Consider the following 17,070-nt stretch of genomic DNA (forward strand, 5'->3'; position numbering starts at 1 on the left):
CCCGTCTGCCTCGATTGTGTCATCGCCTTTCTTCTACGTCTACGATGGCCCTAACTACGTCAACTTCGGCATCACCCCCTCCCACGATGACTGCCTCGACGCGTCTCCGTCATCACCATGGTGCCCCTTGTGCGCCTGCAGCTCCATCAACATGGCAACCCAACCACAACTACGTCGACCTCGGCCATCTTTAGCATGGCTTCTTTGACCAAGGCTATTGCGCCCTCACGCTCAGCTACCTCGACATCGGCACAAAAGGGCTACTGCCATGCATGAGGACTCATCGGCTTCTTCTCCAGCCATAGCATACGCGACGCATCGACTGTTTATGACTACGGGGAGATGTTAGCTTGTCAGCTTCTTCTCCAGTCTCACCGTCTGCAGCGCTCCCACTATGACTACGGGGGGATGATAGAGTAAATAGGAATAGTATCACATTGTCTACCCACGTGAGGTGTTAGTCCTATGTACTCTATATAATTAGCCCATGAGGCCCAATGCAATATATCATCCAATTCCACCAATTCTATTCTCCTTCAGAGATGACGTGCTATATAAAGAAGAGAAAGAAAGAAAAGGAAGGTTATGCAGCTATAAAACTCTATATGAACAAGGCGTATGATAGAGTTGAATGGAATTTCCTCCAAGATATGATGCAGAAATTAGGCTTTGACGGGAGATCGATCGAGCTGGTGATGAAGCGTGTCTCATCGGTGAAATACAATATCAGTCAATGGAGAGCTAATTGATGAGTTCATACCGGAATGCAGGCTTCGGCAAGGGGACTCGGTATCGCTACAAGAAATGTGTCACTCTATGACATATATGGCATGGCATCAGGTCAAAATGTCAGGATCAAATGATTTATGACATTTTTCTAGAGGCATCTCAACTTTGTGACATAAGTAAATGCATGTCACAAAAAATGCATCTCAACTTAGTGCCAGAGGGAGGAGGGAGGTGGGAAAAAGTCGGGCGGGCTTTTGGCCTTTCGGCCTAGGCGAAAGGAGAGAGGGCATGAGCGGCCTTGGGCAGGTGAGGGAGGGAGGAAGCTAGGGAAGCCGGGTGGGCCTTGGCCCTTCCAGCCTAGTGAGAGAGGGGCTAGGGAGAACGCCTGGTGGGCTGCTGGCCATTCAGGCCTAGGCGGGGAGGATGGGTGAGAGGGAGGAGTTGGGCTTGGGGAAGACTGAGCCTATTTGGGGCTCGACCGGCGGCGAGGGCCGCCCTGACGGGCGTGGTTTGGTGGCGCAGGCGACCCGGGCGAAGGCAGGCGGTGTGGCGCAGGCGCATATATTATCTTTTGGCTGGTTGAATTGTGTTTTTAAATGACACCGTAGCATTAGCACGGGCAACATACTAGTGACAATAGGCCTTTAGTCCACACAAGGTTGAATCCCCTTCTCCCTTATTGTATTTTCAAAATAATGAATAAAGAACCCGTTCATTAGGGAACAAAACGCATAGCCTTGCACAAGTTGATCTAAATTGTGATTTATGTGAATTGTTTAATATATTGTTCTCCGTTAGCCTAAACACTAATTATCAGTCTATTTGTTTGTTATTACAAGGTGCAGTTGTGACTTGTTCTGAAACCAAGGGATCCTAAGTGTTAGGGCTTGTTTGGTGCTTCCGTAGCCATGTCTAACCTTCGGCAAACTATGACAGCCATGTAATGTGTGGCGAGCAAAATCAAAGACACACTTATAACAAAATTTTGAAAGAAAATAAGTCTGATAGATGGGACATATTATTAAGAAAGTGTGGCACATATAGTTGTGGCAGCAAGCCAAACAACCGTAGAAAATAAGTGTTGCATGAATAACCTCTAGCGTGACTAGTTGTGAACGAATCAAATAAGTGTGGCTTTAGACCAGAAAACTTAAGATTGGTCTGGTTAGATTAGATCGATTGTGTATTGAAAATTTAGGGCTTCTTTTAGTGGAAATTTAAGGAATCTTCAGATGTCCAAGTATAATTGTGTGAGTGTGTGGATAATTCAACTCGTAAACAAAGGAAATAGAAGTTATTACCCGGTTTGTTTTAGTTTGGGTCATTGGACATCCGGTGTTGTCCTAGCCGCACGGTCCGCACAGATGATCCGCCAAGAAATTAAAGATGGGTACGTGTAGCATTACGTAGTACAGTAGTAGATAAGCTGCCTCGCTCACCTCTACTCGGTCTCCTCCTGATGACTGGCGCTTCAGAGTCAGCAGTCCGCACTGCATCCACCATCCATTCGTCTGTCAACGGCCACAACAAATAACAAACTAGTGGACGACGGAAGTGGAGACGACTTTCGACGACGGGTCGCCGTTGGAGCACAGGAGCCGAGAGTAAAAGAGAAAATATGGCAGCTAGCCGCCAGAGTTAATGAGCTATTGGTTGGAGCAACCTATAAAATTCCCGTCGGTCTGCAGCCGGCGAGGCTTGGAGAATAGCATGCCAGACTCAGCGTCATGGGAAATCTGTTTGTCTATGCTCGAGATCGGCGCTTGACTTTCTCACTAAAATTCTGGCAGTGTTACATCGGCTAGCCAACACAAAATTGTCAATTCAATGGTCGAAACTGATAAAGCCAGATTATGGATCGCTATTATTCTTTACTTATAGTTACCTTCACATCATCACCGACTTTAGCCACAAAAACCGATGGCAATACAATGCCTCTTTAGCGGTGTTGCCACAACATCTTAAGGCTCTATTAAGGAGTTACCATTCATAAATCGGTAATCTGGCTTCATGGGATGAAGATTTAAGCCGATTTAAGAAAAATTCGCATAAATCTTTAGACAAAAGTTTGTGTGTACATTTAAAATCAGCTGTGATTACTTATTCTATGCTATATTCTTTATATAAATCAGAGTTCTCGGTGATTGTAGAGTACCGACTTTTACAATAGTGGTGCTGATAATAAAGACACAATCGAGCATATTAGTACGTTTCTTGGATGAATGGGTGAAGGTAGTACAATTAATGGAACACATGAGAATTCGTATTTTTTGTTATCTTTTATCGGTACTACACTACTACAGCAGACATATCACGATCGGCTCGGAACCCCCCATTGCAGCCGGTTTTTGGTCTCGACAGTAAACACTTGACGGTTCAAAGCATCTAGGCCCCTAGTTGGGTTTCGGTGATTAATGACAATACATGATTACTGTGACTAACGTGTGTTTTGCAGAGGCAATTAAGTTAGGTCACGGTAATAGAGATCGATTGGGCAAACAAGGTGGTCATGCCCCTACGATGGAAATCGTTTCGGTTTTCAAAGGATGGACGACAAGGTTAAGGATGGACTAGTTCTAAGTGTCGTTTGGTGTTGAAGAGACACTTAGAGTAATTTAGGACTTTGTTTTTTTTCCTTTGGCCATATTATTAAGGGGGGTATGGACGAGTAACTTGACCTAGGTGAGTCTAGTGAGTTAAGTGTGGTGCACACTTGTTAAAACTAGCACTAGGTAGCTCCAAAACAGCCCTTAGATCCAATGAAGCGAACTTCATTCACATATGATCGAGAGTTGGAAGTGAATGGAGGGTCAAATACTGACCGGACGCTGGCTTCGGTGTGACCGGACGCTGGCGCAGAGTCCGGTCAGTTCATTTGACCAAGGTGAAATCGTCTGGCGCGACCGGACGCTGAGAGGTGAAGTGACCGGACGCTGAGAGCTAGCGTCCGGTCGACTCCAGTAAGGTTCTAGAGAGGGAAAATCACAACCGGACGCATCCGGTCAGTGCTGACCGGACGCTGGCCAGCGTCCGGTCATACTTTAAATACTGGAGTTCGGGGTGTACTGACCGGAGCGTCCGGTCACCCCGTAGAGGCACATAACGGTTCGTTTTTCAGCCCATGTTATAAATACCACCTCCATTCGTGTGTGGGGGTACTTTTGCTCATTCCAACAGCTGAGAAACACCTTAGAGAGTGCCAAGAAGAGCAAGGTCATAGTGAGGTGATTGAGATTTGAGAATCCCAAAGAGAGCCCTCATTAGTGAGATCAAGAGTAGCAAAGTGTGCATCCACCCTTCTCATTAGGCTTGTCGTGGTCAAGTGAGAGTTCGTGCTTGTTACTCTTGGTGATCACCATCACCTAAACGGCTTGGTGGTTATTGGGAGCTTGGTGATCATCCGGAGAGCTTGTGGATGATCCAACTCAAGTTGTGAGCGGTCGTGGGTGATTCACCGCGACAGAGTGTCGAAAGAATCAATTCGTAGAGAGCACTTGATCCTTGCGCAGATCAAGGGGGAGCTACACCCTTGTGCGGGTGCTCCAACGAGGACTAGTGGGGAGTAGCGACTCTCCGATACCTCGGCAAAACATCATCGCGTTCCTCCTTCTCTATTTACTTTGAGCAATTCAATTCTTATCTTTACATTCATAGAATTACCATGCTAGAGTAGGATTGTAACTTAGGTTGCAAGTCTTTTGTGCGGTAGAACAATTAGAAACACTTCCTAGGCACAAGGGGTTAATTGGGCTAACCATATGATTTAATTATTGCAAAGAAATTTAGAATTAGCCCAATTCACCCCCCTCTTGGGCATCTTGATCCTTTCAACGGTGATTGTCGAAGTCATCACAGTCGGTTCAGAACCGACTGTAACGGCTCCTCAACACCGCCACATTGGTCAATCATCCGACTGTAATTGTGAAAATCGTCGTCTGAAAGCTCTAGTTTGGTTAAGGTTAATTGATGAAACCCTAAGTGCCAACTTAGTTTATCAAGTGTTCATGAGATAGGTAGCACACTCCAAGTTGCGAAGCAAACAAAGATCATAGCATGATGAAGATGATGCCATGGTGATGATCAAGTGCTTGGACTTGGAAAGAAGAAAGAGAAAAACAAAAAGCTCATGGCAAAGGTATAAACCATAGGAGCCATTTTGTTTTAGTGATCAATACACTTAGTGACTGTGATCACATTTAGGATAGATAGCCGTACTATTAAGAGGAGTGAAACTCGTATCGAAATGCGGTTATCAAAGTGCCACTAGATTCTCTAATTCATTGCATATGCATTTAGGGTCTAGTGGTGTGCTAACACCCTTGAAAATATTTATGAAAATATGCTAACACATGTGCACAAGGTGACACACTTGGTGGGTGGCACACATGAGCAAGGGTGAAGAAGTTTGAAGTGAAATGGAGTTGGTCGCAAAGATGTTGGCGTCGGTCAACTGACCGAACGCTGGATCACCCAGCGATCGGACGCTAAAGGACTGCGTCCGGTCGAGTTGTCGGATGGCACAATGACTAGGGTTAAGCACCGGACGCTGGGTCGCTCAGCGACCAGACGCTGAAGGGCTGCGTCCGGTCATGTTGTCGGTCAGCACAGTAAGTAGTCATAGCGTGACCGGACGCTGGCAGGGTCCAATCGGGCATGACCGGACGCGTCCGGTCAGCATAAGTCGGTTTTGGGAGCTTATTGGAAATGACCGGACACTGGGGTCTGAGCGTCCAATCACTTGTGCCAGAGCGTCCGGTCGCTTCATAGCCGTTGAAATCTAGCGGCTCAGGTTTAACTCAGACTGACACGTGGCTTACATCAGGCGACCGGACGCTAGATCCAGCGTCCGGTCAACTAGACCGGAGCGTCCGGTCACCCCGATCAGTACCCAGTGAAGGGGTACAACGGCTCTATTTCATGGGGGCTTCTATTTAAGCCCTATGGCCGGCTCAAGCTCACTCTCTTGTACATTTTCATTGATATAGCAACCTTGTGAGCTTAGCCAAAGCCTTCCCACTCATCTCCATCATTGATTCATCATCTTTGTGAGATTAGGAGAGAATCCAAGTGCATTGCTTGAGTGATTGCATTTAGTGGCACTTGGCATTCGTGTTTAGCTGCGGGATTCACTTGTTACTCTTGGTGGTTACCACCACCTAGATGGCTCGGTGCAGCGGTGGAGGATCGGCACGAGTTGGTGATTGTTCGTGGCCGTCTCCGGTGATTGTGAGGGGAGTTGTACCTTCCCCTGTAGAGTGCCGAAAGGTAACTCTAGTAAATTGCTCGTGTCATTGAGTTACCTCACTTGTGGGTAGGTTCTTGCGGTGTCTAATCGTGTGGACGAGGTTTGTGAAACACCTCTTAGCCGTCAAACCACCAAGTGTTGGTCAACACAACGGGGACTAGCGTGTTGGCAAGCACGTGAATCTCGAGAGAAAAATCGGTTGTCTCTTGTCATTTGCATTCTCCTGGTGATTGGCTTAATCTTCATATTGTGATTGGTTCATCCCTCTACACGTTGGTATAATCATCTTACTCACTCTTTTATGTTCTTGCAAACTAGTTGTGGCAAGCTCTTTAGTGTAACTAGAATTGAGAGCTTGATTTATTATTTAAGTTCATCTGGTGGAGCTCTTTAGTGTAGCAAGATTGAGAGCTCTTAGTGAGTAGTATCATAGCAAGTTGTGTGTCTAGTAATCATTGCAACTAAAATTGTTGGATAGATGGCTTGCAACCCTTGTAGAGCTAGAGCAAGTTTGTATTTCGCCTTTTGTCATACTAATCAAATTGCTCTAGTTGATTTGTAGATTCATAAATAGGCTATTCACCCCCCCTCTAGCCATACTAGGACCTTTCAAGTGGTATCAGAGCCGTGGTCACCATTTGATTGAAGGCTTAACAACCTCGGTGTCAAATTAAGGCTCAAGTTGTGTTCAACCATGTGGGGGGCAAACCACCGTTCTTTAATGGCACATGCTATGATTATTGGAAGAGAAAGATGAGGATGTATCTTGGTTCAATCAATGATCAAGTATGGGAAGTGATCGAGAATGATTATGCTATCATTGATCCCGACAATCCCACCAACCAAGACAAGACTAACAATCAATGCAACACAATGGCTCTTAACACCATATACAATGCCATTGATTCCAAGGTGTTTGAGCAAATCAAGGATTGTGAAAGAGCAAATGAGGTGTGGACAAGATTGGAGGAAACGTATGAGGGCACACCGGCGGTGAAGAGTGCCAAGTTGTACATTCTCAAGGACAAATTGACAAGCTTCAAGATGAAGGAAGATGAGAGCATTCCGGAGATGTTCCATCGATTGCAAGTAATTGTCAATGACTTAAAGGCTTTGGGAGAGAAGATCAAGGATGATGACGTCTCTCATCGGTTCTTGATGGGCCTACCTCCAAGATTTGAGATGTTAAGATTGCTAATCATAAGAGGAGGATTGAAGGATATTACCCCCAACCAAGTACTAGGTGATGTCATGACACAAGAGACATACCGTGTGGAAAGGGAGAGGGATGACAAGGATGACAAGAAGGAAGAAGAAGACAAGAAGAAGAAAAGCATAGAATTCAAGGCTAGCTCATCATCATCAAAGAACAAGGGCAAGTCCAAGAAAGAATCAAGTGATGATGATAATCTTAGTGATATTGATGATGAAGCTATGGCTCTCTTTGTGCGCAAGATGGGAAAATTCATGAAGAAGAAGGGCTATGGTGCAAGAAAGAGAAGAGATCACACCAAGAAGAAAGAGTATGTGAGAAGATGCTACAATTGCAAGAGCCCCGATCATGTAGTAGCAAATTGTCCATATAATAGTGACAATGATGAGGATGAGAAGAAGAAGCACAAGGAGGATAAGAAAGAAAAGAAGGAGAAGAAGGAGAAGAGAATGACCTTCCAAAAGAAGAAGAAGGGTGGAGGCTATGTTGTCACTTGGGATAGTGATGTTTCCTCGGATGGTGATAGCTCTAGTGATGATGACAAGAAATCTATCAAGAGAGCACTAGCAAGCATCGCCATCAACAAGAAGCTCTCCATCTTCGACACTCCATCGACATGTCTCATGGCAAAGCCTACCAAGGTAAAATATGATGAGAGTAATGATGATGAATGTGAAAGTGACTCTTGTAGGAATGATGATGATGATGATGAGGATGAGGATGAGGAGTACACCAAGGAGGAGCTCTTGGACATGTGTGAGCAAGTGCACGCTTGCAATGAGATGAAGAGAAAGGAGTGCAAAGAATTGCGCAAGAAAGTAAAATTTCTTGAGCAATCCTTTGATGAGCTCAATGCTACTCATGAGAGGCTAATGGAAGCCCATGAGAAGCTTGGCAAAGCTCACTCTAAGCTTGAAAAGTCTCACTCCTCTCTTATTGAACAAGTCAAAGTGGAGAAAGCCAAAAAGGAGCAAGTGATCATATCATGTGATGTGGGACTAACATGTGATCTTATTGATGAATCTATTTTTGTTGCTCTCACTAACACTTCTTGTAGCACTACCACTTTCACTTCACCCTTGAGTGATGGTTTCACTTGTGAAAACTCACTAAAAGTGGAGAATGAGACCCTCAAGAAGGAGGTGTATGAGCTCACTCGTGCCTTAGGCAATGCCTATGGTGGAGATGCTCACTTGCTAAAGTGCTTGGGTAGCCAAAAGTTTTCTCTCAACAAAGAGGGATTAGGCTATACCCCCAAGAAAGGTAATGCGGCCTTTGTCACTCCCAAAGCTAGCTTTGTGAAGGGCAATTGTCGGTTTTGCAATAGATGCAAGCAAGTTGGGCATATAGAACAAAATTGCAAGACTAACAAGAACAAGCTACCTAATGTATCCTCAATCAAATTTGATTCTTGTTACATGCTTTATAAGGGTGCCAATGGTGTGAAGGCTAAGTTCATTGGTACACCAATTGTGGGCCCAAAGAAGAAGGCCATTTGGGTACCAAAGACCTTGGTGACTAACCTATAAGGACCCAAGCAAGTTTGGGTATCTAAAAGGAATTGATCTTCTTTTGTAGGTGAATTATAAAGCCGGAGGAAGGCATTGGGTGCTTGATAGTGGATGCACACAACACATGACCGGTGATTCAAGAATGTTCAATTCACTCAATGAAAATAAGAGCAATGGGTTTGATAGTATCACTTTTGGTGACAATGGCAAAGGCAAGGTTAAAGGGCTTGGTAAGATTGCAATATCCAATGACTTGAGCATTTCCAATGTGCTACTAGTAGAGAGCTTGAACTTCAACCTATTATCGGTAGCTCAATTGTGTGATCTTGGTTTCAAGTGCATATTTGGTGTGGATGATGTAGAGATCATAAGTGTAGATGGCTCTAACTTGATATTCAAAGGATTTAGATATGAGAATCTATACTTAGTTGTTTTCAATGCTAGAGAAGCTCAATTGTCAATATGTTTGATCACTAAGTCTAGCATGGGTTGGTTATGGCATAGAAGGCTTGGTCATGTTGGAATGAAACAATTGAACAAGTTGATTAAGCATGACTTAGTTAGAGGCTTGAAAGATGTCACATTTGAGAAGGATAAGTTATGTAGTGCATGTCAAGTCGGAAAGCAAGTTGGTAACACACATCCTAAGAAGAGCATGATAAGCACATCTAAGGCATTTGAGTTGATGCACATGGACTTGTTTGGACCAACCACATACACTAGCATTGGTGAAAACAAATATGGATTTGTGATTGTGGATGATTTCACTAGATACACATGGGTGTACTTTCTTGTTGACAAGAGTGATGTGTTTACAATATTCAAATCATTTATCAAAGGCATTCACAATGAGTTTGAAACAACAATCAAGAAAGTTAGAAGTGACAATGGAAGTGAGTTCAAGAACACTAAAATTGATGAGTTATGTGATGAATTTGGAATTAGACATCAATTCTCGGCCAAGTATACTCCTCAATCAAATGGGCTAGTTGAAAGAAAGAATAGAACCTTGATTGATATGGCAAGATCAATGTTGAGTGAGTACAATGTGAGTCATTCATTTTGGGCTGAAGCAATCAACACGGCTTGCTACTATAGCAATCGACTCTATTGTCACCCCATGATGGAGAAAACACCTTATGAGCTATTCAATGGAAGAAAGCCCAACATAGCATACTTCCGGGTTTTTGGGTGCAAATGCTATATATTAAAGAAAGGCACTAGATTGAGCAAGTTTGAAAAGAAATGTGATGAAGGTTTCTTGCTTGGTTACTCCACTACTAGCAAGGCTTATAGAGTTTAGAAAGTTTAGAATTTGGCTAGTGGTACTCTTGAAGAGGTTCATGATGTCGAGTTCGATAAAACAAATGGTTTCCAAGAGGAAGATGAGAATCTAGATGATGTAAGAGGCACTCAATTGGTCAATGCAATGAAAAACATGGACATTGGTGATATAAGGCCTAGAGAGGTGATTGATGTTGAAGATGACAAGAATCAAGTGCTCTCTAACTCAAATGTGCAAGCTAGTGGTTCTCATGATCAAATCCAAGCAAGCACTAGTAATGGCAATGTGCAAGATCAACAAATGGCTAGTTCATCATCTCAACCAAGTGATCAATCAAATGCTAGCAATCAAGTGCAAGTGCTTCAACCAACCAATATTGCAAGAGATCATCCATTGGACACTATCATTGGTGATATTTCAAGAGGTGTGCAAACAAGATCAAGATTGGCTTTATTTTGTGAGCATTTCTCATTTGTGTCATCCATTGAACCTAAGAAGATAGATAAAGCTTTGAAGGATGTTGATTGGATCAATGCTATGCATGAAAAGCTAAACAACTTCATAAGAAACCAAGTATGAGATTTAGTTGAGAGGCCTAAGGATCATAATGTGATTGGAACTATGTGGGTCTTTCGGAACAAGCAAGATCAAGATGGGATAGTAATAAGGAACAAAGCAAGATTAGTGGCTCAAGGTTACACTCAAGTTGAAGGTCTTGACTTTGGAGAAACATATGCCCTAGTTGCAAGATTAGAAGCAATTAGGATCTTGTTAGCCTATGCTTGTGCCCACAACATCAAGTTGTATCAAATGGATGTGAAGAGTGCATTTCTCAATGGGTACATCAATGAGCTTGTGTATGTTGAGCAACCTCCCAGTTTTGAAGATGAAAAGAAACCCAACCATGTTTACAAGTTGAGAAAGGCTCTGTATGGATTGAAACAAGCACCAAGAGCATGGTATGAGAGATTGAGGGATTTCCTACTCTCTAAGGGATTCAAGATGGGAAAGGTTGACACCACTCTCTTCACCAAGAAGCTTGGAAATGACTTGTTTGTAATGCAAATCTATGTTGATGATATCATCTTTGGATCAACAAATCAAGAATTTTGTGAGGAGTTTGGCAAAATGATGGCAAGTGAGTTTGAGATGTCTATGATTGGAGAGCTTAGCTACTTCCTTGGTCTTCAAATCAAGCAAATGAAGAATGGCACATTTGTGAGTCAAGGCAATTATATCAAGGACATGCTCAAGAAGTTTGGAATGGATGATAGTAAAGCTATTAGTACACCAATGGGGACAAGTGGAAGCTTGGATAGTGATGCTAGTGGCAACATGGTGGATCAAAAGATGTATAGGTCTATGATTGGAAGCCTACTCTATGTGACCGCATCAAGACCGGATGTGATGTTTAGTGTGTGCATATGTGCTAGATTTTAAGCCTCACCAAGAGAAAGTCATTTGATGGCAACTAAGAGAATATTGAGGTACTTGAAGCATACACAACATGTTGGATTATAATATCCCAAAGGAGCAAGATTTGAGTTGATTGGATATTCGGATTCCGATTATGCGGGATGCAAAGTTGAGAGAAAGAGCACATCGGGCACATGTCAACTATTGGGAAGATCACTTGTGTCTTGGTCATCAAAGAAGCAAAATAGTGTAGCACTTTCAACCGCCGAAGCGGAGTACATTTCGGCCGGTAGTTGTTGTGCTCAATTACTTTGGATGAAGGCTACCTTGAGTGACTTTGGAATCAAGTTCAAGCATGTGCCATTGCTATGTGACAATGAAAGTGCCGTAAAGCTCACCAACAACCCGGTTCAACACTCAAGAACAAAGCATATAGATGTCTGTCATCACTTCATAAGAGATCACCAACAAAAAGGGGACATTTGCATAGAGAGTGTGGGCACCAAAGATCAACTTGCCGACATATTCACAAAGCCACTTGATGAGAAGAGGTTTTGCAAGCTAAGGAATGAATTGAACATACTTGACTTCTCCAATATGTGTTGATGCACCCTCAATTATATGACATGCCTCTCCTTCGAGCAATCCAAGGTAAAAGTTGATTGGCATGGCATACATCCTTGCTAAGGACATGATTAGTGCATCTAGACATGTTTCACATTTGAATAGGCTCATTCATGAAAATCAAATGAATTTGATGCTTGTATGGTACCACTATTGCTTGTATGATTGAAATGATCTAGTGGTAGCATATGACATGTTTGTGGGCTTGTAAACCTAGTGTTTGATTTAGAAAATGAGCTATAAGTGTTTAACTCAACATGGTACAAGATAACCCTTACTTGGAGGTGTGAAGAAGCTTGTCCTTGGATCAAACCGAGTTAAATATCTTTTGCAAGTAATCTAGATTGAACTAAATTGGGAAAATGATCCTTATTTCACATGTTTTCACCCCAACCTATCTATAATTTGAGCTCACCTTTTGTGCTAATTGTTGATAAAGGGGGAGAGAAACAAAGATATGAGTAATAGGGGAGTATTTGACATAGGGGGAGAGATATGATAAAGGAAAGGGATCAATTAAAATTTAAAATTTTGAGCACACAAGTAGGGGGAGCAAGCTTATAAACTTGTATGTTGCATTTTGATGTGCATTTCATATGTTTGCTTGCATAGCACAAGTTTTAAATTTCAATATCCATGCTTGTATGGTGTATGCTAGCTATAGGTTTGAGTGATAAAATAAAAAACTAGCATGCATAGGCTAAGTAACTAGACTCATGCTCACATTATGAAAACTAGACCCTTACTTTTAATGTTGATCTCATGGGGTATTCTAGTTTTTGTGTGTATATCTAGTTACTAATGGTGCTAAGGATGGTATATTGGTGCACTCCGATTGGTATCATGCTTCAAAGGTCCATCTCTTATACCTTAGCATCATTTGGTAGAAATTGACTCCTATATTTCCTATCTAAGCATATGTGCAAGCTACAATCCAAACTCTTGGCACATATATAGGGGGAGCAATTGCTACCATATGGAATTCATGAAACTTGTCCATATTCCTTTACACATGGTAAATATGCTTGGACAAGCAACATGGATTCAATTGAACTTTAATTCATATCTTTGTGTAAGGGTTGTCATCAATTACCAAAAAGGGGGAGATTGAAAGCTCTAGTTTGGTTTTGGTTAATTGATGAAACCCTAAGTGCTAACCTAGTTTATCAAGTGTTCATGAGATAGGTAGCACACTCCAAGTTGCGAAGCAAACAAAGATCATAGCATGATGAAGATGATGCCATGGTGATGATCAAGTGCTTGGACTTGGAAAGAAGAAAGAGAAAAACAAAAAACTCAAGGCAAAGGTATAAACCATATGAGCCATTTTGTTTTAGTGATCAAGACACTTAGTGACTGTGATCACATTTAGGATAGATAGCCGTACTATTAAGAGGAGTGAAACTCGTATCAAAATGTGGTTATCAAAGTGCCACTAGATGCTCTAATTCATTGCATATGCATTTAGGGTCTACTGGAGTGCTAACACCCTTGAAAATATTCGTGAAAATATGCTAACACATGTGCACAAGGTGATACACTTGGTGGGTGGCACACATGAGCAAGGGTGAAGAAGTTTGAAGTGAAATGGAGTTGGTCGCAAAGATGCTGGCGTCGGTCAACTGACCGGACGCTGGATCACCCAGCGACCGGACGCTGAAGGACTGCGTCCGGTCGAGTTGTCGAATGGCACAGTAAGTAGTCACAGCGTGACCGGACGTTGGCAGGGTCCGGTCGAGCATGACCGGACGCGTCTAGTTAGCATAAGTCGGTTTTGGGAGCTTACTGGAAACGACCAGACACTGGGGTCTGAGCGTCCGGTCACTTGTGCCGGAGCGTCCGGTCGTTCATAGCCGTTGAAATCTGGCGGCTCAGGTTTAACTCAGACTGACATGTGGCTTACATCGGATGACCGGATGCTGGATCCAGTGTCCGGTCAACTGGACCGGAGCGTCCGGTCACCCCGATCAGTACCTAGTGAAGGGGTACAACGGCTCTATTTCGTGGGGGCTTCTCTTTAAGCCCCATGGCCGGCTCAAGCTCAATCTCTTGCACATTTTCATTGACATAGCAACCTTGTGAGCTTAGCCAAAGCCCTCCCACTCATCTCCATCATTGATTCATCATCTTTGTGAGATTGGGAGAGAATCCAAGTGCATTGCTTGAGTGATTGCATTTAGTGGCACTTGCCATTCGTGTTTAGCTGTGGGATTCACTTGTTACTCTTGGTGGTTGCCACCACCTAGACGGCTCGGTGAAGCGGTGGAGGATCGGCACGAGTTGGTGATTGTTCGTGGCCGTCTCTGGTGATTGTGAGGGGAGTTGTACCTTCCCCGGCGGAGTGCCGAAAGGTAACTCTAGTAAATTGCTCGTGTCATTGAGTTACCTCACTTGTGGGTAGGTTCTTACGGTGTCCAATCGTGTGGACGAGGTTTGTGAAACACCTCTTAGCCGCCGAACCACCAAGTGTTGGTCGACACAACGGGGACTAGCGTGTTGACAAGCACGTGAACCTCGGGAGAAAAATCGGTTGTCTCTTGTCATTTGCATTCTCCCGGTGATTGGCTTAATCTTCATCTTGTGATTGGTTCATCCCTCTACACGTTGGTATAATCATCTTACTCACTCTTTTATATTCTTGCAAACTAGTTGTGGCAAGCTCTTTAGTGTAACTAGAATTGAGAGCTTGATTTGTTATTTAAGTTCATCTAGTGGAGCTCTTTAGTGTAGCAAGATTGAGAGCTCTTAGTGAGTAGTATCATAGCAAGTTGTGTGTCTAGTAATCATTGCAACTAGAATTATTGGATAGGTGGCTTGCAACCCTTGTAGAGGTAGAGCAAGTTTGCATTTCTCCTTTTGTCATACTAATCAAATTGCTCTAGTTGATTTGTAGATTCTGAAATAGGCTATTCACCCCCCCTCTAGCCATACTAAAACCTTTCACCGTCGCCTTGCACCACGACCTGACTGTGTTCAGTGCACGTTCATCATCGCTTTGACGTCCGGCATGTCTGTGTCTTGGCGTATGAACTGTCCTTTATACACATGAGAGTTCTCGATGATTGTAGAGTACCGACTTTTACAATAGTGGTGAAGATAATAAAGACACAATCGAGCATATTAGTATGTTTCTTGCATGATTGGGTGAAGGTACTACAATGGAGCACATGAGAATTCTTATTTTTCATTATCTTTTACCGGTAATGCTTTTTTATAGTTTTCTTCCTTACAACCTTGCTCTGTTTGTTCTTGGGCATCACTGGGGCAACTGTGGCTCACGCATAGTTGGTCACCACCCAGTCCAGGGTGGTTTTGCCAATGATCGAGAGCCACTATGTCGAGGGCAGCCTGCCCCTATCCGGCCGCTGCTAGGGTGAGGTCAGACACTAACAGGTCAAGGGCAGCTTGCCCATGTCTAACCGCAACCGGGAATAGGACGGCGAGTTCGGCATGCGTGCTAAGGAGACAATGTGAGAGATGAGTTGGCCCGGATATTTTTTAGGGATGGAAATGTCCCGAATCTAGAGGGAATCACGTGTCCCTGAACCAAACACTGGGAGCATGCTCATATGAACCACCCCCAACCAGATAAATAAAAGGCACGTAACGTGTGCGATACTGTTGGAGAATAATTGGAGGAATAACTCAACTCACTTTCCATTAATCTCATGTGGGTTTATATAGAGTACAAGGGAATACAAAAGAGATGGGAAATAAAGAGACTACAACTCTTAATATGCTAACCCCACCGCCCCCCGCAGTTGGAACGTCGACACTGATCCGGAGTGGAGACATTCAAACTGGAGCGAAATTCTGTAAATATGGAAGTAGGAAGACCCTTGATGAACACATCCGCATATTGAGATGTAGAGGGCAAATGAAGAACGCGAATTTCCCCTGTAGCAACTTTGTCCCTTACGAAATGAAGATCGATCTCAACATGTTTAGTGCGCTGATGTTGCACTGGATTGGTTGAGAGATAAACTGCACTAACATCATCACAAAAAACCATAAAAGAACGCCGGGGACAGAAATGAAGCTCCTGAAGTAATTGGCAGAGCCATGAGATTTCTGCCACGGCATTAGCGACAGCTCTATACTCGGCCTCTGCACTGGAGCGAGACACGGTGTGATGGTGCTTTGAAGACCAGGAGACCAAATTATCGCCCAAAAAGATAGCATAACCCGAGGTAGAACGGCGAGTATCCGGACAACCTGCCCAGTCAGCATCTGAATATGCCACAAGGTCACAAGTGGAGGAGCGAAGTAACTGCAAACCATAGTCCAAGGTGCCCTTGATGTAGCGGAGAACACGCTTAATCAAGGCAAGATTTGGCTCACGAGGATCATGCATATAAAGACAAATCTGTTGCACAGCATAGGAGATGTCGGGGTGAGTAAAAGTGAGGTACTGTAATGCACCAGCGAGAGCCCAGTAATCAGTGACGTTGGCAACAGGAGGTCCATCAGCGGAGAGCTTGGCATTAGTGTCAATCGGGGTGGAACAAGGTTTGCATCCAGTCATGCCAGCATGTTCCAAGAGTTCAAGGATATAGTGCCACTGGGAGAGAAACATACCAGTGGAACTCCTGGAGACAGTCGTCCCAAGAAAATGATGCAAAAGCCTGAGATCCTTCATGGAGAATTCCGCTGTAAGAGAAGCCACAATGCTACATAGGAGATCTCCAAAAGAGGCACTCAATATAATATCGTCAACATAAAGAAGCAAGTATGCCATGTCGGAACCGCGCCGAAGAATAAAGAGAGAGGTATCCGATTTTGCTCCCAAAAATCCAATAGAACGTATATATAAAGGAAGCAAACCTGCTGTACCAAGCTCGGGGTGCCTGTTTTAAACCATAGAGTGACTTATTAAGATGGCACACATGGTCAGGCTTGGAAGAATCAATGAACCCAGACGGTTGTGCACAGTAAACTGTTTCTTCCAAAATGCCGTGAAGAAAAGCATTCTTGACATCTAATTGGTGGACCGCCCAGTTGTGAGAGACTGCTAGAGAAAGAACTGTTCTGAATGCCTCACCAAAAT

At 43.6% G+C, this 17,070-nt stretch overlaps 1 protein-coding gene across 1 annotated transcript; it reads right to left on the bottom strand.

Annotated features, from left to right (window-relative positions):
• Nucleotides 1-15,762: 15,762 nt before the first annotated feature.
• On the bottom strand, nt 15,763-16,761 carry LOC136523683 (uncharacterized mitochondrial protein AtMg00810-like). Its single transcript, XM_066517284.1, has one exon. It carries the CDS (start codon nt 16,759-16,761, stop codon nt 15,763-15,765), a length of 999 nt encoding a protein of 332 aa, XP_066373381.1.
• Nucleotides 16,762-17,070: the final 309 nt, after the last annotated feature.

This window comes from Miscanthus floridulus, chromosome 18 (assembly GCF_019320115.1).
Source record: "Miscanthus floridulus cultivar M001 chromosome 18, ASM1932011v1, whole genome shotgun sequence".
NCBI lineage: Eukaryota > Viridiplantae > Streptophyta > Magnoliopsida > Poales > Poaceae > Miscanthus > Miscanthus floridulus.